Raw genomic sequence first — 25,945 nt, 5'->3', positions numbered from 1 at the left:
TTTATTGTTCTAAAAAACTGTGAATTAACCCATCAGAAATTTTTTGACACTAAACTTTACCATTTGATTTAATTGAAATTTGATTAGGGGTTTGTGTCTTTCTTACATTTCAGTGGAAATGGTAAACTGGCCTCTTGGGGAGCTGTAGCAGGTTTTGTTGTAATGATGTCACTTGATGTGGGACTTGGATAGTGCTGAAGATAGACAGCAGCATACTATATAAAGCACTGGTAGGTGGTGTGTTTGTTAAAGTATTTGTTTTGATTAACACATAATTTATGATCACAATCGGGATGATGATCTGGGATAAGAGAACATGTTTTCTTGTCATTTGGTAGCCCACGTGAGAAAACTAATGCTCATTTTGTGGGCGATGTCTTTCTCAGGGGCAAAAGGTTTTGTTTTGCAAAGGTTATCTAGCTAGCTAGAATAGTATGTAAGGTGAACACTCTTCGGTTTTACCCATCTTTCAGATGTTAATGTTTCTGGAATATGTGTCTGATTCACCAAGACACAACTCCTTGGCTATTCTCATAGTGAGATGGTTATCGTCTTATTTGGGTAAATGGAAAAAATGGAAAATAAGCTCATTTTATTTCAGTAATGTAGTGCAGTTCAAAAGTATAAGCATCATACTTAGTCTGTGAACGTTATTGACAATAGAAACAATCTTGACTAAGCTTGATCCCTTCAGACAGAAACCGAAAGTCATGTGTTCACCTGATGTTCTATTACTACATGTGTTCTAATAGTTGGAGCTACATTTATAGTACTTATATTGTAACATTAACTGCATAAAAGGGTCTTCTTAGAATGACTCACTCTCTATTGAAATGTACCACTGAAGACTGACCAAGTATATGAATAATATATGTAGGTGTAACTGGCACTTGTCGATACATGTATGACATTGGGAAAGCATCTTGTTGAGGATATTAAAGGATATTGTATACTCTGGATGTGTTTAGTTGGGTGAAAGGGCTTCATTGTACCATTGGCAAGTAAACGATCGCAGATCGTCATCTAGCTATGATCAGTTTCTTGGAATATATACATATATAGTTTTTTTCATTTTTCATTTTCTTGTGTGTATTAAAGTTGATAATATGTGCATGTTATTACCTGCAAGATATTAACCTGTGTTGTGTGTTCCTGGCTTGGCTTTGTCACCCTCTTGCTTTGGATGCAGTATTTTTGATGAATTCATGGTTTTATAGACATAGCTTGTCATGTGGCATATACACACACTTGTGTCCTGTGATGATTGCACTTTGATAACAAAACATCAAATGACTGATCCATTTCTTTGTGATTACCAAATAGGCTGCGTCTGTATTACCTGCCTTGTCATAAAACAGCAGCTATCACATGAAATGGATTTTTGAGATGTTAAACTACCAGAAAGTGGGACCTGGCATTTTGAAGTATCTAGGTTTTTTCAGCTCAGGTAGGGTTTTAAAAGGGAAGAAAACTTAAAAATGATGCCAAAATCAGATGAAAGAGCATTAAATCGTCTTTGCAAAACTGGCCTTTAATATTTTTTTTTTGATTTTTTCCTCTCAGAAGAAAATTGTATTTGAAAAAATTTTGGGTGGTGGGTATTTGGGACCATAATTTGGTATATATTGTAGGAGACCAATTTTTCTCACCCTTTCATCTGAACTTCATGTAAAGTTTTCTCCACCTTTAAGGCCTGCATTTTTAACAGCGCCTGCCGCAGATGTCTGTTGTGGAAGTAGTACAGACTGTACCATAGACCTACATGAATGTGATTTGGGCATTTTTAAAGTTACTCCAAATAGCTTAAAATTTATAGAATCTTTATCATGGGCTTCCAGTTTACAAAATTAAAATCTGTTTTGAAGGTATGTTCTTGAAACTTACCATTAGAGATTTTACTTTTGCAACATGCTGTATATGTATGGTAGTATTGGCTTTGATCGTAGTTGTCACAAGTAGTTCTGTGTCTTTAGCAGATGCAAGTTGCCACATACATAACATGTACATGTATGATTTGTACGGTACTGTAATAAAGTTTGTGCATGTTTCAGCTATAATGGTCTTTAACAGATGTATGATGCCACATACATTTACATGTTCATCTGTACGATACAGTATGGTTTGTGTAGTTCAACCATAGAGGTCTTTAGGAGACATTCACACTTCTGTACAACATTTTTTAGATGACATCCATACCTTGATGGATGACATTACATCAATCAGAATGTTTTTTTACATAAAAAGTTTAATGCCATTTGATGTGTTGTTGTATGAATGTATTTCAGACAAGTCTTGGCAATATGCATCAAAGGGTTTAATTTCAGCAGTTTTCTACAGTGGAAACATACCCATGTTCGGGTCGTCTTTCACACCTTTTCACAGTTTACTTCAAGCCAAAAGTGTACTGTTTTCTGTTGATTGTGCTACGTGTTAAATGCATTAATTCCTGTCTTGCTATGGAGAACTCAGTAGCAATGATAGTCAGTGTGGTTAATTCATTTATTTTCTCAACTTGGTTGGAGAATTATGGGTAAACAGCATTCTGTATCAATTCATCTACATACATGTCTGCAAATTCTATTTTTTAATAGTGGATATAGGCTTTAGAATATACTTAAATATACATTACAGTGAATTCTTGTTGAGATTTTCAGTATGAAGCAGCAGCCTCCCTCACCTCGTGGGTAGCATGCTAGTGCAGCACATTGACCTGAGACACCGTTCCCCAATGTGATCTCTCAACTGTGAGTTCAAGTCCAACTCATGCTGGCTTCATTTCCAGTTGTACATGGGAATGGTGAGCAGCAACCGGTGGGTGGGAGTGGGTTTCTCCAGGCTTTGCCCTGTTTCCTTTCACCATCATGCTGGCTACCGTCATGTAAAGTAAAATGTTCTTGATCACAAGATCAAAAAAGGCTCAATCAAGTAAATAAATAAATAAAATCAATATACAGGACAATGTGGCATTAAACCTCAATCATTCACTCAATGTCCAGCATGCTAACGTCTCGTGTGTAAACTGTAATAAATACAGTGGAATTTCAGTGGGTTATGGAAAACAACAAATGGAAATAATTTAGTTGTAATTAATGGAGAAAGACACGTTGTGTTTCTTTACTCTGAAATGTGAGCATCAGAATTTGACCTGCCTGGTCATTTTTACTCTCTCGAGAATAATTTTTACTTTCTGAAGTAGTAAAGAAGAGAGAAAAAGAAAAAGAAAAACAACAAAAAAAAAAAAAAAGAAAAACAACAAAAAAAAAAAAAGAAAAGAAAAAAGATAAAAACAGTTTGTTTGAGAACAGAGGTTTTGTTTAGGAATATATCACTCAAAATGCAGACATAAATATAACAGTGTGTATGACACAGTGACAACTTTTCGATGGAGTTAATGCACTGATGGTATAAAGCTGTTCATGACAGTTCATGACAGTTCATGACAAGGGCCTCGCTTGGCATTCAGCATGAAGGGGATAGTGCATTACCTGGCTGACCCGTATCAGTATAATGGCTCGGGTGGGGCAGCTTACTTGCCTGCGGTAAGTCGTCTCAGTGAAGCGGAACTACATCAAAGAGCGATGGAAAGCCGTCCTGCAACAAGGAGGCACACCTACACCGAAAGGATTCCTTTGTCATGATATGACTGAAAAATTGTTGAGTACGACGTTAACCCCAAGAACTCACTCACTCACTCACTCGTGACAAAGGTTATGCAGTCAGGCTATTTTGAGCTCTGCAAGCAGTTTATTAAACGAGTGTTTATTAGAGCATGTCTGATATGACAAGCTGCTGATGTGACAAAAATGCGACTACATCTTCTGTAGTTATGGTATCACAAACTGTCCTCAGTATGTATGTATGTGTACTATGCCATCAAAGACATAGCATTTCCATAGCAATCATGTTCATTCATACATACTTATATGTGTGTGTATATATGTGTATATATATATATATATAAACTTCAAAGAATGCAAACACTGATAAAACTGACTGTGAAATATTCTTGGGTGTGCCAAACATCAGCCAGATTAAGGACTAAATAGTAAACATTATCAATAAGGTGACCAGCCTAGAAGTGATGTGTAAAAGCAGCTTTTAATATCCAGATTTCTATTTTTATTATGTCGTGTTATTTGCTAGGTAATTGTAATACCGTATATATGTATATATACATGTATATACAATGTGTTAATCTGTATTTGTTCAGAGGGCCTGAGTGGCTCATTAGGTTAGCGCGCTACTGCAGTGTTATGACCCAGAAACCTCTCACCAGTGCGGTCGCTGTGAGTTCATGTCCAGCTCATTCTGGCGTCCTCTCCGGCCGTACCTGGGATGGTCCCTCAGCAACCTGCGGATGGTCGTGGGTTTCCCCCGGGCTGTGCCCAGTTTCTACCCACCATAATGCTGGCCGCTGTCGTATAAGTGAAATATTCTTGAGTACTGCATGAAACGCCAATCAAATAATAAATAAAATAAATATATTTGTTCAACAAAATGAGCAGCTCAGTCATGGATGAAATTTTAGGTCCTTTAGGGTAGTTGAATATACTTCATAGGTTCATTATACTTCATAGGTTCATTATACTTCATAGGTTCATTATACCTACTTTTCTTTAAGCCCAGTTAAATTTTATATATGGCTTTGAGAGGGCTTTCAGCCTTAATTGTGTAAGATGCCACTGTTTGCATCAGTAACATGGAAATCCATGATGTCAACAACTACATGTTTATTTTATCGGAAAACTATTTTTGGTAACATTGTGACTTCAAGCAAGCTGAATGTCTCTTTAGACCATGAAATAGTATGCTGCGTTTTACTACTACGTGTAGTTTTATTACCCTGTAAAATATTCCAGATTATGTTGGGCATCGTGGTTTTGCATTCAATTTCATCTCATTCATTCATTTCATCAAATTTTAAGTTTATATTTACGTATAGAAAATGTGTTTATAAAGGACTTCCTAAGAGGTTCCAAGTAGTATATTAATGTGCACTTTATTGCCTTGGGCTGCCTGTAAACTGATAAGGGAACAAACCCAGGGCCCACTTGCACAAAGAGATTGTAACTACAGTCTATTGTAAAACCTACAATTGTGGTTACAATTGATTGCAAAAATAAAATATGCTGCTTGCATAAAGGAATTGTAAGGCGATTGTAATCTCCTGATTTGTAGTACCTGTAGACATGTAGTAAGAGGTCAGTGGTCATCTTGCACTCAGGAGCCTTTTTAAGTGTATGGTTAAACGATGTTAAAGATAAGATTTCAAAAATATGACCGATTGACTGGCAGACATCGAGAGCTTCTTGGTGCAGTTATATATTTTTGTGTATTGCATTAAACAACAATCAAATAAGAAAACCAAATATTTTCTTGGGTCACCATCAGCAGAGTTTCGATATAGATGTCATAAAATCTTTCAGATTTTGAGGATAGGTTTGATGATTTAAGAGTTAGCTTTCCTGGAAATATGGTTGTTTGAAAATATACTTGTGTAATTAAGGATTGAATGAATAAGATAATTTTTCTCAGTAGATGAGGAATGAGCAGGTTGGGAAAATGCTTGACAAGGTTTTGAAAATGATGCTATAACCTTTTCCAGTTAGCTCCTGACACCAGTACAAATACCAGTATACATGTGCAGTGGTTTTCGTTTAAGGTTGTACTATGTCAAGGCTCTGCAGAGTGCAAGAATGCCGTTACCTGCAGAAGGTTGCATGAATTCTGGCCAATTGCCATGGCCGCTTCCTGAACCTGATAGAAAGCATCGTTACTACATGTATATAACACTTGCAACTAAAATGTGCAACTGGCACAGTGTATAACTGTGTCATCCAAAACACTGCCTCACTTACATGGTCCCCATGTATTATCGTGTAGAACATCTTTGTAGTCTCCACAATGTGCAACTAAAAGAATTATTCATTTGAGGGATGGGTGCAGTAAGTTTTGAAATTTGAGTCCCGTTATAATTGTACATGTTTCAGCTTGCGGTATGTGATGGGTTATGCTTTTGCGTGGGCAGCTTATATTGAGAGTAATACTAGTTGTAGGTGTCCATTCATGAGTACATCGGGACTCACTTTCTCCAGTGGTTTTCTACTCAGAGTCTGTGGGAATAGTTTAAAGGCTGCACTCTATCTTCAAGCTGTCTAATGGCCAATTACTTTAGGGCACCAGAAACTGGTCTAGTTTGTCTGTGACTAGTGATTAAATGGCTATTTTAGAACTTCCTCTAGTACCTGATATGATTTGGTTTGAAAGAGGGGATTAAATTTAGACAGTGCCTGTTCTGTTGGCTGCGTCAAGTATGTGATTTGTATGAGGGTCATTTGATATTTCTTCTGATGACTGGGGACTCCAGCTGTATACCCTATTTTCCTGTGGGAGTCCCACAGACCTACAATCTGTTGCAAACTTAAGGTGTGGCCCAGTTTTGCTGTCCATGAACCAAAACTCTATACTAACTGTGAGGACAGTTGCTGCCATAGTTATCTTTGCCCTAATCTGGCTTTCATCACAGTTTATGATGTTCTTGGGTGCAGTTCTGCTGTACTTGACAGTTTTGGTGCTGTAGTGTTGTGTGTTTGTGCTTTGGGTACTACAGCCAGTAATTGTTAGAGGGTGGACTGGTTCAGATAGGCCTCTAGACAACAATCTGTACCTCCTCAGACATGTATTTGCAGAGATATTACATAACCTGGTATGTCTGGGTTTATTTTCAGGCCTGAACCATTCCTGGCTGGTGTACCCCCCACTGTTAAGCGTACACACAGCACATACACAAGTGTTTCTAGCATTAGAGCCAACGGCTCCTGAAAGATGAGCTACAGCAGGTGGTTGTTTCTTTATGCTTACTGTCAATAGAAGATACACCAAAACACTCATAATTACAATACATTGTATATTCATTATGTATATTTCTGTACTTAATTCTACCACCATCTGGGAAAGTTTGCAAACTACTAAAGTTGAGTAATGTTTATTGTCAGGGGTACATTGTGCAAACCCTTTTGCTATAGTTGAACAAACGATATCTGCGACAGTATATATTTAGTACTATTTGGTATTCTTTTGTCGTGGTCATATGACGGAAAAACTGTTGAGCACGATGTTAAACCCCAATCACTCACTCACTCACGATAAATTTGTGACCGTATTTTAGGACATACATATTTGATGGTGACTACCCACCGTAATTCTATTTTTCATCCTTACTTACCTAAAGATGAGTTTGTGAGCTCTTCTGTACAAATTTGCTGTAATTCATAAAGCTTTGATTATTGTGTTTTTAAACTACGTGCATGTTCACCTGGGAAACTTTATATGACAGATGTCTAAGCTGAACAGGATCAAGACTTACTTTGACTGTTTGTGTAATGAGGGATTCACTTTTAGTCTTGACTAAAATGTTAATGGTAAAATAGTCAACACAGTGTTGTACTTCTTGTGGTTATAATTCAGCTTTTGATTAAACCTGCTGAAGTAAGATGCTTTATTTTGAGGGAAAGGTATATGCAGTGTGAACATGTGCTATAGTGAACAACTTTTTATATAGACAGCTTTAGATTTATCTTCAGTGTATCAGTATGACCAGTAAGCAAGTCTGTTTTATGCAAAACACACATACATACATCACATAGTATGCAGCTTCAATGGCTTGATCACCCCAGTTATATGTGATCCTCAAGGTTTTGTGCTGGTCAGCCATGACAGTTGTGCTAGATTTGGCACAGTGCTGAGAGTCATGGTCTAAGTCCATACAGAACATTCATTATACCTACAGCCTCCATGGGTAGAATTTAAAGATTAGGGGGCCTGGCAATTTTGCTTGACATTTGTCATGCAGTGATTCAACCATCATCATTCTAGGGTAATCACATGCTAACAGGATATAGCAATTATCTTATTTTGGTGTATTGAAATCGTGTTGAGCAGCACAGTGACCTATAAGCAGTGTATGGGAGGGTGGGAGAGCAGGTTGTCCCACCGTACCAGATATCCTGTGGTCTTTAGCACATGCTGTACAGAGAGGCTTAGACTATAAAGTAGCCTTCTGTGAACAGTTTGTTCTACATGTCAATCTGGAATGTCCTGAAATAGTTGAAAGGTCTGATGCAGTTGCTAAAGATTATCCATTGTGAGTGTGGTTGCTCCATGTTGTAATTGCAATTGTAATGACCCAGGAAACCTCAGCAATGCCGTCGCTATGAGTTCCACCCACTATAATGCTGGCCATCGTCGTATAACTGAAATATTCTTGAGTACGGCATAAAACAGCAGTCAAATAAATAAACAAATAATTGCAATTGTAATGACTTTAGTGCAAAATGTTTAGGATATCTGGAACTGAAAGAGAGGCATGTATGATGTTCAGGCTGAAAGCTCTTGTGTATTTGTTGTCTGAAAAATTTGGAGACCTAGCTAGCGGCATACAAGTGCATGTTTTTCATGGACTTTTGTAGGGTGTGAAAATACCACAAAAATCAATAAACATACTCCTACATTCATTTTTTAAAATTGAAAGTAAAAGTCAAGATACCTGCCCCAGCTAGCACAGTTGGTAGACCGTCCGCTTTGGGAGGGGTAGATCCAGGGTCAATCCTCGAGTGACAGCTTCCTCACTTGGCGTTCAGCATGAAGGGGATAGTGCAACGACTGGTTAACCGGTATCAGTATATTGGCCCGGGCGGGGCAGCTTACTTGCCTTCGGTAAGGCGCCTCAGTGAAGCAGCACTAGATAAAAGAGTGGTGGAAATTCGTCCTGCAACAAGGAGGCACATTACATGCACTCTAAGGATTCCTTCGTTGTCATATGACTGAAAAAAGTACAACGTTAAACCCCAAACACTCACTCACTAAAAGTCAAGCTCATATGTCTGAATTGTAATTCCTTTGCTAAACTCATTCCAGTCTGGAAATGAATTTTTGGCCTTTAAAAGTTATGTCCAGACAAGAAAAAATGTATATTACTCATCCCATGCAACACTAGATTGGTGAAACACTAGATGACAGATTTGAAGCATCTGCACCAGTTCGAGATAATTTTCCATTAATAACGCTAATTGGGAACAATTGAATTACCACACTTGTAAATTGTTCCTTAGTGAAGTGCTTTACTGATAAATTTATGGTCAGTTTATAAAGTGTAAGATAATGCATTTGGCAGTTGATGCAGTCGGAGAACTTCTCTGGTGTACATGTTTATGATATGAAATACATTTATCAAGTACTTGTATATAGCATGTCAGTGTACAGCCTTGGTAATGTGCTGGATCTTTATTGTCTTGTGCTACTCATCAGCCAATCATGCTAGTTGTAATCCTTGCTTGTTGTTCCTTTGATTGTCTTGTTCCTTGTACACTTTGTCCGTCATGCTGGTTGTGCATTTCTGTGTCTTGCCAGTTGTCTGCTCTGATTGGTGTACCTTTGTCTTCTGTGCTGGTTGTACATGTATCTTTGTAATGCTTGTTGTATGTTGGCTTTGTCTTGTTGATTGTGGCTCTCTCTCTTGTGTCTCTCAGTTCCTACATCTGTTATTCTTGTCTTAAAATGTTCCTCCATGCATATTCACATTCCTTATTTTTAGGCCTTTAGCTCTAATATCATATTCTCTTCAGCTAATACTGGAATGATGTGTCATACTTGTATGTAGTGCTTTTATCTGCTGCTTATATTCATTATTGTTTCTAATTGGTTGCTGAATATCACTTTATATTTTACATGGAAAGTATGTCATGTGATCTTATAAAACAACGTACAAGTAGGCACATGTACAGATGAACAAAAATCTAAATGCTGACTTGATCATTAATCCTGATGTACAGGACCAATCCTAAAGTGAAAAAAAGAAAAAATATTTCCTATAATACTTTTGATTCAGTTCCAGTTTTCAATAAACCAGTTTATTTTCTACATAGGTCACTATTTTTCAGTGAGACACCATCAAAAATTTTTGTGTGCATTCTGTATTAAACCTATGTAAACTACATGCGTGAATAACACTACATCATTTATTGGTAGTAAGTGTGAGTACTTTTCCATATGTTTTCTTGAAGCATACTGCAGGGCTAATTTTCCTGAGAATGATAGGAAGTATGTTCTCTATTGTACATTGCATGCAGGCTTACGAGTGGTTTGTGAATAATGTGGACAGAATGGGAGGCTCGAACCTGTCTACAATTTGACTTGTACATTCTTTTTGTTCTAGATTTGAAATTTGGGTGATGTTAGCTGTGATACCCGGGCGACAACTCGTAAACATGCCAAATGTACATGCGGGGGAAATATCGGTAATAAATCAGTGATTGTGTTCAGGTAATTTGTGTGGAGAGCACAAATTCTGCACTTAATTGTGAAGCATATAATTCTGCATTATGATGATCAACACATGTAGGCCTAATGTTCAAATTATCTTGAATTTTGATACATTTAAATTTATTTTCTTTGAAAAATATTTTAGAAATATGTTTACTTACTCTGGTTATATTGAAAGTATTGTTGATTTTAGCATTGTTACGCTGTATGTAAAGATTGGTTATGTTTGCCATTGTTTTACTTGCTGTTGACTGATGTTTTCAAGTACATGTGTGGTCATCAGCATCAGGTTAACTTTTTATATAATGTGAGCATACAACATCAAGTAGTGTCAAGTTACTATTTATGTATTTTTATGTTGTATTTAATTATAACTGTGAGGTTAACATCACTGCCATGAGAGATTACTCTGAAATAGATAAATGTTTGGCTGTTTCCAAATTATCTGCAACATCATCTGCTCTGAACCATTACATTAACTATCCTGGAAATTTGTTCTGTTGCCTGCACTCTCCACAAGGTGTCTATGCTGGAAGCCATTAAAAAAAAATTTCTTGTGTCCTTAAAGTTTCGGAATTCGGAATTCATATGATTCCATCGTCCTTAGATAATATAGACTAGACTGTTGCCGTTAACTCTAATTTAACCTTATATCCAGGTCCATCTGGATTTCACAAACCACCTTGTTGGTATTGTGTGACTGTGTATGCTGTAAGGATGGACTGGGCTGCTTGTCTCTAAATTCAGATATATTTCGATATTTTCCCTCATAATAGTTGCTATTTGTTGCTTCTGGTCATTATTATGTCAAGTTTAAGACTCCAAAACATGTTATATTTTTTTAATCCACAACTTTAAGAAATTTGTGTTTATTTTGGTCCATGTCAAGCCTTTTGGAATCGAAAATGGCATTTAATGAAATTTTGCTCCTATTGATACGCCAATTACAATTGTGTTAATTGCGGCATTATGGTTTTTGATCATAATTCAAGAGTAACTAGGTAAGACAAAAGTCACAATTACCTCAGGTTAAAGGTAACCTATATTAAAGCATGTAACTTTGACTTCTTCAGTAAAGCACACCAACTTTCCGGTAACTGAATGGCAGAGTATAGATCTATATTTTCTGAAAGTCATCTCAGAGATCTCTGATTTCAATATGGTTGTGTCATATATTCAGACCCTGACGAACAAAATTCAAGTACTGTAATTCTTCAATCTTTCGCATGTTTGAAAGGTGTTCATTCAAGGATAGTCTGAAGGAATTATTCTGTGTTGACTGATAAAATTATACAATCTAATCAGTATAGGTTTGTCTACAAAATTAAATTAAAAATGTGCATAAATTGCCCTGAACGTTACTCTTTCATATGCAAAAAAAATTGAGGAATAAGGGTATTTGAGGAAATACGCAAAAGTAATAAGCAAATACCAAATATATTCTATAGTAATGCATAGAAATCACCAGTTATAGGATGTCTTTGTCATAGAAACCAAGGAATGGCCTGTGAAGTAAATCTTGACAGCTTCAGCTTCTTTTGGCACAAATCTTTCTTAATACATAGCTTAAGACATTCCAGAGTGAAATCTGGATTTTGAATTAAATTGATGTTAAAAGGACCATGTGGGACATATGTTATTGATAAGTAAACCTTCAAGGTGTGTGAAGTTTTTCTGGAAGATTTTTGTGCTGCATGTGTATATGCCTCAGTACCTACTAACTCCAGCTTTACAGTATACTGTATATGTGCTCAGGCTATAAATAATGTATTCAACAGAAATGATTCAACCCTGGACACTTGTGTGTTTTGACCCATTGACATACATACTCCAATCTGGTTGCCCTTGTACCAAATGTACCAAGGCACAAGTCCAGGCAGGGCCCTGTAAACAGCTAGCTCAGCTACCTGCAGAGGTTGATGATTGGAACTGGGTTATGTTCCTTTAGTGGAGATACTGAACTGTGTAAAACCAACCAGCAGGGAACAGAGCACTGTGTATCACCACCTCTCCACCCTACCATCCTGCTCTTTCTCACTTACTCTCTCCCTATTACCAATTACTCCAGGCAAATTGCAGCACCTGTCAAAAGTGGACACTTCCACCTGATTTACCAGTACTGCCAGAGTATGATATTGGAGATCAGACGGCTTCTTGGTAAATTGGTGTGAAACGCTCAGTATAAAACTTGGCCCACACCTAGCATGTCTAAGCAGGTTCAATGAGAGATAAATGAAATGTGTCAGTAAGAAGTAAACAAACATGTTCCTTGTAAAAGGACTCATACTGATAGTGTCTAGACAGAAACTTGTGTTTCACTTTCCATCTGTAATGTCTGTACAATCCTCCTCTTCATTTGGGACATTTGGATCCTTCCCATAAAACTTAGCCCAGTGCCCTGCCAAATGTATGAAGGGCTGTGTGAAATACATGTAATTAGCTTCGATGACTCGTTAAGCTCTTCTTTGTTAAAAGAGATATGAACAAATATTAAGTTTTTGTATAATTAAATTGTGTTTGAGAAGGTCCTTGAGTTATTTGTTGTTAAGGCCTAGTAATTATCTTTCTTGTGACAGACCACCTTTGTTAATTGAGCCTTGCCAATGCACAGATATTTACAAATATTTATGTTCTGACCATGATTATTGTCCTCTGTTTTACCTGCACAAATTCCAAGACCTAAATTCCTGTGTCTTTTTCTGGTGTCCTGTCTGTACTATGTACATTTGTGTAACTGCATTACATGCCATTCATGTGGGTGATTTTAGGACATATTAGGACATATTTAAGATGTGTGAAAAAGATTGCAAGTGTGATTGCAAGTGAAGATTGCAAGAATTTATCAAGATACAACCTTCACTGTACGGTAGTAGAGAATGAGCAGTGTAAAGATGACTCAAATAAAACCTGGAGCATCTCTCACTGTAGTGTATATTTGTGTGATAAATTCACAAACAGAATGTTACTGAGGTACATTTGATATGTGTTTTAACTGCTGAATTAGAATGGTCATAGAAAATGGTTGTCAGTAAGTCATTGATGAAATATTTTTAAGACAGTACTGGTGTGGAGTATATTGTCCATGCAACATACTGACAGTTTTCAGCTCATAAATTATAGTTGGTCTTGATTGATTGGTCTTGTAAATTTGATACTGTGCTAATATTGTGTAATTCTAAATATACATGTATTGTTTTTTTATCTTGTAAATGAAAATTCATGTTTCATTTTAGGCCATTGGGTTATATCCTTGTTGGAAATGTGGACAAATAGCTTTTGATCATATTTTGTGGATTTTGAATACTATAATGATATGAGAAACTACATTTACCAACTTAAATGTGTAATAAATGAATTTAGAAAAAATTTCTAGTTGTTTATTTATTTATTTTTTTAGTTAAGATGCAAAGGAGCATTTATGAAGTAAAACATCTAGTTGGAAACATAGATTCTATGGTTGAAGTACCTAAACATATGTTACTTTTTGATATAACTTTAGTGCATACTAGTAATTTATTGAAGTGTCATGCATATATACCCAAACAAATATATACATCTATATATGCATATCAGTATGCAACATTCCATATCATTAACTGTCTTGATGATGCTTTAGAGTTGTGTACTTGTTTGACTGGTATGCATTAATTATGTATTGTATTAATTCAGGACTACACAGTGTGCTGGGTATTACATGCTAGTCTTGCTCTTGAATTATAAGTACCTCTCTCGGTATGTTTTAATTGCAGTGTAAATGTACTTTGAATGTCAGATGCATGAAGTAAAAGAAATTCAATTTATTTTATTATCAGTATCATTAGTTTGTACATTGTAAATCATTATGTATGTTCTTGAAAAAGTAAAGGTGACTTAATTTACATGACTTTGTTTGTCTTTTGTGTGAATTTAGGGTGATGAGTAAACTGTCTTGGCAACATCAGGGTAGTTTGATGTCACCCTGCATACTGTGTATGGATTAATTGTCAGAACATTCACAAATGTTAATTGGCCTTATCTCAGGATTTTGTGGAGAATTTTTACTTTCTCTACAATTTTTGAGATACAAGACCCGACTGTGTGATTGTCATGATCAGAGTGACAGAAATACCTCACTAGCAAGAGCTTTTTCATTAGTTTTACAAAGTTCTGTCATTCAGTAAATCAGCATGCCTGGAGAAAATTTCTTTTGGAGTTACTTCTGGACCATTAGTAATACCACCAAAGGTAACATTTCAAAAAATGGTAAAACTAGAGGAATAATTTGGAGCATGCAGGTATATATATGTGTAAGTACAAAAAGTGTAAAAACGTTTGGATTTTTTAGGCAGGTATTATTGTTATAAGCACATATACATGAGAACTAAAGTTGGTGGATTTAAGTTGGCACTGGTTTGTTCCTGCACCTATACAAGCAGTTGTTTGCTTGTTCTTGTTGGCAGGGATAAAAGGGAGGAATTCTACAGGTGGTTAGCCATGACCCTGTGGTACCATGTACCATACCTTCACAGACCAACCCATCCAGAGAAATGTCTAATACCAGCAGGCTTAAAATAGCACCAAGTCGCTAAATATAGACCTACTCTTCCTGTAACACTTTCTTATTTGTGTCAAAGCTTTTTCAGCCTTTTCATTGTTATTTTTAGGGCACATGCTTACAGGTTCAGATAGCATCTGCAGTGAAAGGATGTCATCAAGTTTGCATCTAGTGCCATAACTTGTTTGAAACTGGCTGGAATGGTTATACCAGTTTCATACACGTGTGTTACATGTCTTGCAGGCCTGGGTTAGGTTTAGAAAACTGTGCACTTATATTCTAGTAGTAAACTGTAAAGGGTGTGCACTTCAGCATTTGCAGAACGACAAAATGCTGTGATATCAGGGAAATACTGCTTGGGACTCAAGGTTTGAGAGTGGGCAATCAGTCATTCTAGAGGTGGAAGGGAATGTTTTGGAGATGTGTACATATATTGTGATTCTGTTATTGTGGAAACTTGTTGGAGTGAGCACTATACATATTTAATAATGATAGGAGGCACCAAATTAATTTATCAGTGAAAATAAACAATTACAAGGGTTGATTTTGGATATCATTAATTCACATATTGGTATTGCTGACTGATTTATCAAAATCAATAAAAAGATTGTCCAGTTGAATTTTCGAAAGATGATTGGTTTTTTTTAATGCATAAAATTGGAGTTCTACCCTATATAATACATGTAGTTCATTTACACAGTGATGTGAAGAGTTTTAGGGAAACCCTGGATATTCCCAGCACACATTGTCAGGTACAGGGCAAACCTGTAGAGATACATTTACACAGTGATGTGAAGAGTTTTAGGGAAACCCTGGATATTCCCAGCACACATTGTCAGGTACAGGACAAACCTGTAGAGATACATTTACACAGTGATGTGAAGAGTTTTAGGCAAATCCTGGATATTCCCAGCACACATTGTCAGGTACAGGGCAAACCTGTAGAGATACATTTACACAGTGATGTGAAGAGTTTTAGGGAAACCCTGGATATTCCCAGCACACATTGTCAGGTACAGGGCAAACCTGTAGAGATACATTTACACAGTGATGTGAAGAGTTTTAGGCAAATCCTGGATATTCCCAGCACACATTGTCAGGTACAGGGCAAACCTGTAGAGATACATTTACACAGTGATGTGAAGAGTTTTAGACAAACCCTGGATATTCCCAGCACACATTGTCAGGTACAGGGCAAACCTGTAGAGATACATTTACACAGTGATGTGAAGAGATTTAGGCAAATCCTGGATATTCCCAGCACACATTGTCAGGTACAGGACAAACCTGTAGAGATACAATCACAGACAAACCATCAACATGTGGAGAAATCAGTTGTGTTACCTCATGTATATGTCTAACAGTGATGGACATGAACATAAAATGTGAAGTTGTTGATGTGTCAGGTCACTGTAGTCTCAAGGTAGGCTGGAAGAAGAGAGCTTTCTGGACAGAAAGCTTTGACAATTAATAGGGATAATTATTTCACCATTATTATAGGAAACATCAACATTGAAAACTAATCAAAAAGTGATGAGATCTGAGAAACATTTGTCAGACTAGCTATTTGGAATTATTTATATTGCTGACAGTACGTGTGAAGGTCTGGCAGCAACCTGCGGATGGTTGTGGGTTTCCTCAGGCTCTGTGTAGTGTCCTCCCACCATAATGCTGGCCACCATCATAGAAGTGAAATGTTCTTGAGTACGGTCTGAAACACTTATCCAATAAATAAATAAATATTATCATTGCAGAATCTGATTTATTTATCCATGTCAATAGAGCATGATATTTGATATCAGTAAATGATCAATAAACTTTAGTAAATGATTGATAGATATCAATAAGATTATATTAACTTCTGCTCCACAATGCAGAAAATACATATTGCTTGTAGTTTACAGTCCAAAGGCAAGTCCAATCATTTCAATTTAAAGTGCTATTTGATGTCCTTACCATACAAGTCTGCTGTCATGTACTAGACACGTACTAATGCATAATGTTAATGCATAGAAATCTGACTCTGTGAGTATCAGAGGTTTTAATTCTCTTTGTGAGGTTTACTCTCAACAACTTGTTTCTGCAAACATCAAAGACTTGAGGGTCTTTCTGGGGATGATTTGGGGACATAAGTGCTTGTTACCATGTTAAATATTAGTTTGTTCTTTTAAGTTCGATTTATTGGAAAAAATAACAAAACCAATACAAAATAAAAGTTATCCCATATATATTTATGTATGTATTTGTTCAAAGCTGCACACATGTTTTGACTACGATTTGATTATTATAGACCCCTTCAGTTCCATTGTACCTGCAGTGATGTCTGAGGTGTGTTTTGTTGGGACAGGGCAGATTGTGTCCTGGATAGGTTCTTGCCAATGCTGAAATCTGAGCCATTGTTTTCCTAATTTCCCCCAGTTAACAGGCTGATATATTGTGTCAGTGTCTAGACCTAGGTCCAAAAACTGACAAGTAATTAACATGGAGCAGACACATTTTTAAAAAGTTCACCGCAAGAAATTCCATTGTTTTAGGCAATATCTCACCTTGATGAACTGGTGTGTTATAAAGTATGGGATACTTGTCACACGGTCGGAATTTTGTTACACATGTGTAATGGAATGTTAGGGGTGAGGATTTATTTGGAATTCATTGCTTTGTGTCAGAGTTCATTCAGTATCTCAGGGTTTTCACCCAGTCCTGGCTGACCCTTTCACATGCTGATATATTGTGTACACTTAGATGGATACTGTTTCAAAAACGTGCCTTGGTCCTTACATGTGCATTGTGTAAAAATAAAGCTCTATGACGTTGTTGTGGTATTCCCTTCCTTGTTAGTGGTTGGGATGCTTGTGGACTGAGTGATAAACTGAATTGTACTGAGGCGTTAACTTGGGTGGGACAGGTATACACATCTGTGTGTAAATTTCTGTCGGTATGGAAACTGGACTTTTCCCCATTTTTGGGTTATGGAGAGGCGTTTTGGGCCAGACAGCTTAGAGAAGTTTAAGTGTTTGGTTTTTTCATATTTTAGATTGATTTTGAGAAGAGAGAAGGGCATTATTTTCAGCTCATATTAGTGAAGGTGATCACACTACATATAGAAGTGTAAAGAACTCTCACTGCACCTGTTGAACGTTAATGGTTGTTTTTTTGTGTTCTGATATTGCTGTGTATGATATTCATATTCCGTCCACAGATGAGAAGGATTAAATCCTGCTAATTTGATTAGTGTGTGGTCTAATCCAGCATTTTACCCTGAACCAGTTGTCTTATCTCTGTCAACTCTCACCCACAAGCTCCTCTCTGTCTGTTTTTTTTTTTTTTTTTTGCTGCTCTCACTCACAAGCCCTGGGGCGGATGCCATTAGACCCACGCTGTCTCTGTATCCATAGTGAGACAACTTCTCATATTTTGACATGTACATGAGTTCTGTAATAACACCCTCTTGCAATGTAGATCATTCAGAAATTTAGTTTGAAGTATAAATAGGTGCACATTTAATTTGTTAGGTACCCATTCATGCATGTAACTAGTGACTTTTGAAGCTATGAAGGTACTACATACAAATGTACTTAATGAAATAAAACGCACAAACATTTATTTTTAAGTGAAGAAATGTTTTTCAAATTGTTGGAAAAAATGTCTATGCGGAGGTGTAGTATTTAGAAAAATTAAAAGTCATGAAGTTAATGTGTAGATTGTATTGAAGCAAGTGTAGAAGAAGTAATAAGAATAATTTGGGTTGGCTTAATATCAGCCAATCAAAATTTGATGTAATTTTTCTATCTCTGAAGTGTTTGATTTGTCGTGACGTAGTGTGGCATCCTGTACCTATTGGTAAAGTAGCCATTAGTGCAGCTAGATGTTCTGTTTTGAGAATTTAAAAAGAATGTTTCTATTTACCAATTTGGTCGTCACAATTTTACCTTTTTACTTAATTTATGAATGACACATCTAAAAATTACTGAAGTAAATGAATTAATGTACAGATAGAGTTTTTTAAAGGAGATCCCCAATGACTTAATTTTCGCACAAAATGCTTCCTAGATACAGTATTTATGCTATGTTAGAGTGTAAACTACATTTACTGTCAAGATGCCACAAGGACAATGATTCTGATGCTCGATCACCAAATTCTACAGTTTTTATTTTTCGACGTTTTGAACAATTGGAATTGCTTCAGTGGACATTAAACCATCTATTTGCAGTTTGAAAAGTCCAGCGCTGGAGAATCTACTTCAGGGAGAATATTTAAAACATTGAATGAAGGTAATAAAGTGATTTTTCTCCCAGCAAGTGTATTTTTGTCTCATTATTGTCATATTTCATGAGTAACTGACACAATCTTTCATTAAGGTCTAGTATAATTAATAGTAACTCGATTATTAATGATAATGTTACAAGTAATTGGTTACTGAAATTTAAACCACAGAAAAAAAAAACACAACAAAAAGAAAACAAAAAACTTACAAAGATGTGGAGTTACTGTATAACTATTGAATGATAAACCTGGTAAGTTCTGTAATTTAGTTTGTAAATAAAGGCCAGCTTTGTTATCTTAGCTGAATGGTAATAAAATGTTCACGTATGTGTGGTCTTAGGGTGAGAAGCGTATTACGTTATGTAGGCACCTTTCCGAAAGTCAGTATGTTTGCATTGTCGCAAATCTTTTGTCAAGCTCATACTGGCTACCTCTCTGGCTGTAGGTGGGAAGGTCTGCCAACAACCTGAGGATGGTCGTGAATTTTCTCTGGGCTTTGTCTGTTTTTCTCCCACCATAATGCTGACCGCCATTTTACAAGCTAAATATTCTTGTATATGGTGTAACACACCAATAAAATTGAATTACTCTTTTGCCAAGGGTAGGAAGTGGGATGTAATTCAAAAAGAACTCAGAAAGGTGGAGGATCAACTCAGGGAATTAGTAGTTTCCTCTTCTCACTGTTAGCCGGGTGGTTCAGTTGGTCCTCTTAAGGGCACAGTAGTTTTCGGGTCAATTCTTGGTCGGGTCACACCTAAGACCTTAAAAGAGGATGTTGTATCTTCCTTGCTTGGCGTTCAGCAGTAGTGGATAGACCTGGTTGACTTGTATCTGTATAATGTCTCGGGTGCGGCGGCTTACTTGCCTTCGGTAAGTCGTCTTGGTGAAGCAGCACTAGATAAGAGCGGTGGAAATCCATCCTGCAACAAGGAGTCACATTACACCTACATACACTCTAAAGACTCATTCGTCTTCTTATGTGACTGAAAAATTGTGAAGTACAACGTTAAACTCTAAGCACACTCACTCACTCTTTGTTGAGAGTCCTTGGTGACAACAAACAATCTACAGCACTTGTGGGACTATCTGCACAGTCTTACTGTACATTTCACATGGGAAGCTTCGTTTTTAACCTGCCAAAGGGTCTGTAGTTTTCATCCACTCCTTCCACTTTTCTTCCACTTTCTGCCTGCCATTGTAGAAGAGAAAATTTATGTGTACATTTGGGTTATTGATTTTTTAAGATACATTCTTTGGTGAGTGGATCCCAGATTGTATTTTTTTATTTGATTGGTGTTTTACTCCATACTCAAGAATATTTCACTTATTCGACAGCTTCCAGCATTATGGTGGGAGGAAACGGGGCAGAGTGCAGGGGATACCCACGACCATCTGTTGGTGGCAGACATTGCCACAGCTGTTAAAGAAACCAGCATGAGCTGGACTTGAACTCACAGCCCAGATTGCCTGCACCGAGCTAGTTTCTGACCCCGCTGTATGTTTTTATTTATGCCATGATTGTCATCTACATGTAATCTGAAAGGCCAAGATATGCATGCGAATAGAATAAATAAATATTTCCCACCATCAAAAGTGTAATTGTGTGACTTTTCTCATATGGTAACTAGAAGTGTAAATGTACTCATTGCAGTAATCACACAAGTAAAGAAGTTTTATCAACTGTTCAAAGAACTGTTCCTTTGTGTTTTTGATCTATTGATAAAGTCATCTGGATTTTGGGATCATAATCTCAGTTTGTATAGCAAGATTTATTTGCCCTTACTTAGTTGTATTTATAGCCATTCTGAACCCTAACAGAGCCTCTCCTGCTAGGTCTGTCCAATCAGCTTGCAGGCTGGGTGTCAAAGTACTTACTCAGGAATTCACTGCATGTGGTGTAAATCCTGTTCTATGGGTATTATACTTTGCCTGATGGCCTACATTATTTGCAATTACACATATATCTTCTCTGTCTCATTGATAAGGTTTGCCAGCGGGAAGGGCTGTAGTTCTCAACGGGTTTTTCATGTCCCCCCCTCCGCCAACTGCATTCGCATGGTTGTTTTCACTTTGATCAAATTTTAAATAAGAAGTGGATTTCGGTAAGTGTGATAAGATAATATTGTATGTTGTAACAAAATTTCTTTGTTTGATTCAAGGCAAGCTGTTTGTAATAAAACTTTAAACAATCTGATTGTTTTTATAATTGAGGTATGCATGTAATTCATTCTGAGCCCTAAAAGAAAGATAAACCGAAGGACGTGTTATGACAAACTCATTGGGAATTTGGAGTAGGGTGATTATTGATGGAATCTGGAGGAGTGCTGGGAATTTTTCTCATAAGATTCAAAATGTAATACTAGTATACTGTAGAAGTACGATAAGAAATAGTCCCTGCATATGACAATTCCTGGTTAGTGAAGTTAAAAGGAATACAAGAATCACCAAGAATAAAGATTGATATTAAAGATGGATGAATTAAGAAGAAAATCTGGAAAAGAAAGCATGTGAAAAAAGTAATATTACATGAAGAGCGACAATTCTGTGTTGTGAGGGGAGAAAAAAAAAAGAGATAAAAAGTAAATATTGAGGAGGGGTAGATGAAGTGGATAGGTAGGTAGAAATCAAGAAGATGAGCTTTGGGGTGTGATAAATTGGGGGCAGATGACTGAGGGGACAAGTGAGAAGATTACACGTGAGAATATATATATATATATATGCCAAAACACATGTAATTGTAACAAGTGAGAATTGTAACTCTTTTGTCAAATTAAAATTGGGAGAAAAATGCAACTTCTGGCTTTCACTGGTACCTATATCTGTCCTCAAAATAAGAAGACTGTAGTATACTGAGATAACATATAATAACAGTTAAATATGAATTTATGGAGTTCATGTATGGTAAATGCAGTATTTTGGGTGAAGAGGGTGTGTATTGCAAATTCTGTGCATATACATTTCATACAGTATATTAGAAAACTTGTTATTTTTGGAGAAGAGCAAATTACTGGAAAGTCATTATTTTGGATGATGTGAATGGTTGAATAGAGATGAGGAATGTTTTGCAGAAGGAGATAAAAAGGAATAAGAAATGGAGCAGAATTCCATGAATCAAGGAAATATGAAATGTTTAAATAACATACGAAAAGCCCAGAGAGAAGATATAAGATGCGAAAAGGATGTAAGGAGGGTCTGTTGGGTGTACAAGTCTGATATACATGTACATGTGTGGCTCTTCATGCGCACTATGCTTGATTCAGCTGGTTTGGAATACGTAGACTACAGTGACTACAGTAAGTGAGATCTGTGAGGCTGTTGTAGATGAAAGAGACTACATTGGTCAGTGAAATCATACATGGGGTCTGTGAGGCTGTTGTAGATGTGAGAGACTGTAGTGGCCAGTAAAGTCAGTTGTAGGGTCTGTGGGGCTCATGTACAGGTGAGAGACAGTGGGATCAGGTGTGGGTCTATATATGAGGCTGGCCTGCAGGTGAGAGACTACAGCGCACTATAGTGGTCAAGTGTACAGGTGAGCAACTACAATAGTCAGTGAAGTCAGGTGTGGGTTTGTTAGGCTAATGTGCAGGTGACAGACTACCATGGTCAGTAGTCATGTATGGAGTCTTTGAATTTGGGTCGGGGTGAGATACTACAGTGGTCAGTGAAATCAGGCGTGAGGTCAGTGTAGAGGTAGGAAACTGTAGTGGCCCGTGAAGTCAGGGGTGGGATTTGTGGGGCTGTGTACAGGTGAGCAATTACAGTAGTCAGTGAAATCAGGTATCAGATGTGTGAGGCTGATGTACAGGTGATCAACTGCAATGGTCACTGAAGTCAGGTGTGGGTTTGTGAAGCTAGCGCTCAGATGAGAGACTACAGTGGTCACTGAAGTCAGGTGTTTATCTGTAGCGTACAGGTGAGAGACTACAATGGTCAATAAAGTTGTTCATGGAGTCTGTGTATTTGGGGTACAGATGAGGTACTACAGGGTCAGTGAAATCAGGTGTGAGGTAAGTGTACAGGTAAGAATCTACAGTGGTCAGTGAAGTAAGGTGTGGTATCCGTGAGGCTGGTGTACAGCTGAGAAACTACATGTGTCAGGCACGAGTCTGTGAGGCTGTTGTAAATGTGAGAGACTACAGTGGTCAGTGAAGTCAGGTGCAAGTCTGTGAGTCAGGTGTCCAGGTGAAAAACTACAGTGCTCAGTGAAACCTGGTGTGGTGTCTATGAGGCTGGTGTACAGGTAAGAGACTAAAGTGGTCAGTGAAGTCAGGTGTGGGGTCTGTGAGGTTAGTGTACAGGTGAGAGACGACGTTGGACAGGTATATACATTGTTGTGTAATGACAGGTGAGGCATGCAGTGTTGTCACACAGACAGATGCTCTTCTGTTATTCTGGAATGTTTTATCCATACATAAACTTGTAAACCAGGTCAACCAATTTCCTTTCATCTTTGTTCTGCAAATGAAGGGTTTGACTGTATCCAAGTAGGTGTAAGAGATAGTAGTGCCAGTTGCATGGTGTAGTGTAGTGGTCCAGGCTAGGGCTCTCCCTGGCAGGTCACACTACTTGAGCAGGAGGTATGATAAGGCTGCACAATTTCCAGCCATTGAGGTCACCTGAATACAGAGAGGCCTTTGTACAAGTGAAGTAGACTCAGGTCATGTTTGTATTAGGGGACACACTAAGATACACTTGTCCCAGTACTTGAGGAATGTGCCTCAGCCTCACCAAGTTAAACTTTTTTCTTAGCTCTGCTCTCTTAACTTTCTTTGAAACATTTTTTTGCCACACACGATGTACTCCAACTAAATCTATCATGAGATTGTATATTTTTTATGTGGTAATATCAAATTCTTATTTTTTAACCCTTTAAAACAATCAAACCTGACATGTTCCCTTCATACAATTAATTTACTTCAAAATTGTTCTCTCCTAGTAAAATATAGTAATTGCGCTGTCTTAACCTATCATAACATATTTTAGAAACATGCTACATTGAAGGTGTCGCCAGTTTAGACATCACAAGAGAAATGCGCATGATTAGATGTTCTGTAAGTTAAGTAGTATTCACATTGCAACATATATGTTTAATGTACATTTGTCTTATAGTTTGAGTGAGTTGACCTGAGAACTGCTTTGATGATGTTATTTGATAGATATCTCATTAAAAAAGTTTATGTCTACCTGTAGGAAGAGGATGATATACATGTACAAGAAGCTCTCCTCCTCATTTTGTGAAAGGCAGGCAGCCAGCCAGGCATCAGCTGAAGCCTACACTTCAGTCTTCATGTCCTCTGTGAACTGTCAACCACAGGCATGTCATTGTGTGTTTTAATGTGGAATTTCGAACATCTTGATTCATGAGATTCCAGACAGGTAAAAACCCCAAGTCGGCTCACAGTAAGCCTAGAAGATGTGTTGCTGGGTTAGAAATGAAGGAAAACCGAAGACAGGACAACATCTTCACTGAAACAGGCTGTTGCCTATGGTGGGAAAATTTATACTGCACTTTTTGCGGTGTGCAGCAGTGAAACAGTTGCTTATGGCTCGGGTTTTGACGAAATGAGTATAACTGTTCTCGTTTTGTGATTGAGAAAAAAATTTGAGATTTATTTGTCACCATGTGAACAGAAGACACGGATTAAAATTTGATGTTCTACATGGGTCATTTTTTCTGTGAGTTGTAATTTTGACAACTGAGCTGTGTGGAGGGGTATGGGGAGACAGAGTGAGGCTTGTTGGATACAGGCAGATGTGTGGGAGTTGTGACTGTATGTGTTGGCTGCAGCGTGGATACATGTGATAGGGACCATGCTCTGGTTCTATCCCAGCACGCCCAGCAGAGAGACAAGCCATCAGAGCGGGAATGGCCCTCCATTCATCTGTACAGCCAGCCACATTGGCCTATGTAGGCTAGCCCACCTCTCAACCTATTAATGCGCTTGTGGAATGCCCGGTATGTGGGTTATGTCAATATTTACTGTTTTCAGCCAATGGAGGAGACCCAAAGTGCAGCTGACCAGCCAGAGGGGAGGAGCCTAGCCCTGAGCTGTCTGTCAATAGTAAATTCTCTGAGCAAACAAAGCCACAAGTAACTTGTTGATCAGCTCACAGTCACACATACCAAACTTTCTTCTCTGGGCTATCCCCCTGGAAGGCCTCCTTCACATTTCAGGGGTTGTGAGAGGAGTTTTTTGAAGGATTTGGGCTCTCACAGGAGTTGTGGAGAAATGTTACTGTGCTGTTACATTGTGGATGCTGAAAGAGAGCTTGGTGGGGCAGCTGTCATTGCTGAGATGTCTTTCTGGCCAGGTTGGGCAGAGGAAAAGGTGGTCATCTTGTTGGGAGGTATGTATGCACTCACATACTTCTGGTTTATCTGCCTTCCTGCAGTAACGAGCAACTCCCTCTCTCTATCTCATGCTGAACATGGGTCCGTATCACTCTTTGGAGTTCCCCCATCCTTACTGTGTAGGACTGATTACTGCTACATGTATGCTAGGCCTATTCATAGTCTTGTCAGAAAGTCTTTCCTTCTCTAAGTTCCCACACTGCAACTTCCTCTTAGATAGTGTTTCTCATACATGTTTTTCTATGTCGTGGCACAAAAAGTTGACAGAAAAAAGGGAGGAGTGGAATGCTGTTTAGTGGTGTGGATCCCCCATGGTAGGGTAGAATGGGAGACAGATGTTTGAGTGGTTGGTTTCATTGACAATTCTGTCCTCACTCACACACAGCCTATGGAGAGGATGGGGGACTGAGCCAGTCGGCCTTCCACACTCCTCTGCTTGTCCCCCAACATGCCCAAACTCTGTCCTCACTTGTTT

At 37.7% G+C, this 25,945-nt stretch overlaps 1 protein-coding gene across 2 annotated transcripts in view; it reads left to right on the top strand.

The window, feature by feature from the left end:
• LOC135466992 (zinc transporter ZIP11-like) overlaps nt 1-25,945 on the top strand; it is an 87,858-nt gene that overhangs the window by 21,180 nt on the left and 40,733 nt on the right. Inside the window, exons 9-10 of one of the 2 annotated variants that reach the window (XM_064744749.1) lie at nt 114-230; nt 10,214-13,090. In XM_064744749.1, the coding sequence (XP_064600819.1) occupies nt 114-192 (79 nt within the window). In that variant the 3' untranslated portion in view covers nt 193-230; nt 10,214-13,090. Of the gene's footprint in view, nt 1-113; nt 231-10,213; nt 13,091-25,945 lie in introns of those variants that run through there. The other variant, XR_010444161.1, reaches the window with a different exon arrangement.

Source organism: Liolophura sinensis, chromosome 1 (genome assembly GCF_032854445.1).
Source record: "Liolophura sinensis isolate JHLJ2023 chromosome 1, CUHK_Ljap_v2, whole genome shotgun sequence".
Classification (NCBI taxonomy): Eukaryota; Metazoa; Mollusca; class Polyplacophora; order Chitonida; family Chitonidae; genus Liolophura; species Liolophura sinensis.
Note: the sequence above shows the minus strand (reverse complement) of the source record. Positions and strands in the feature narration are given on the sequence as shown.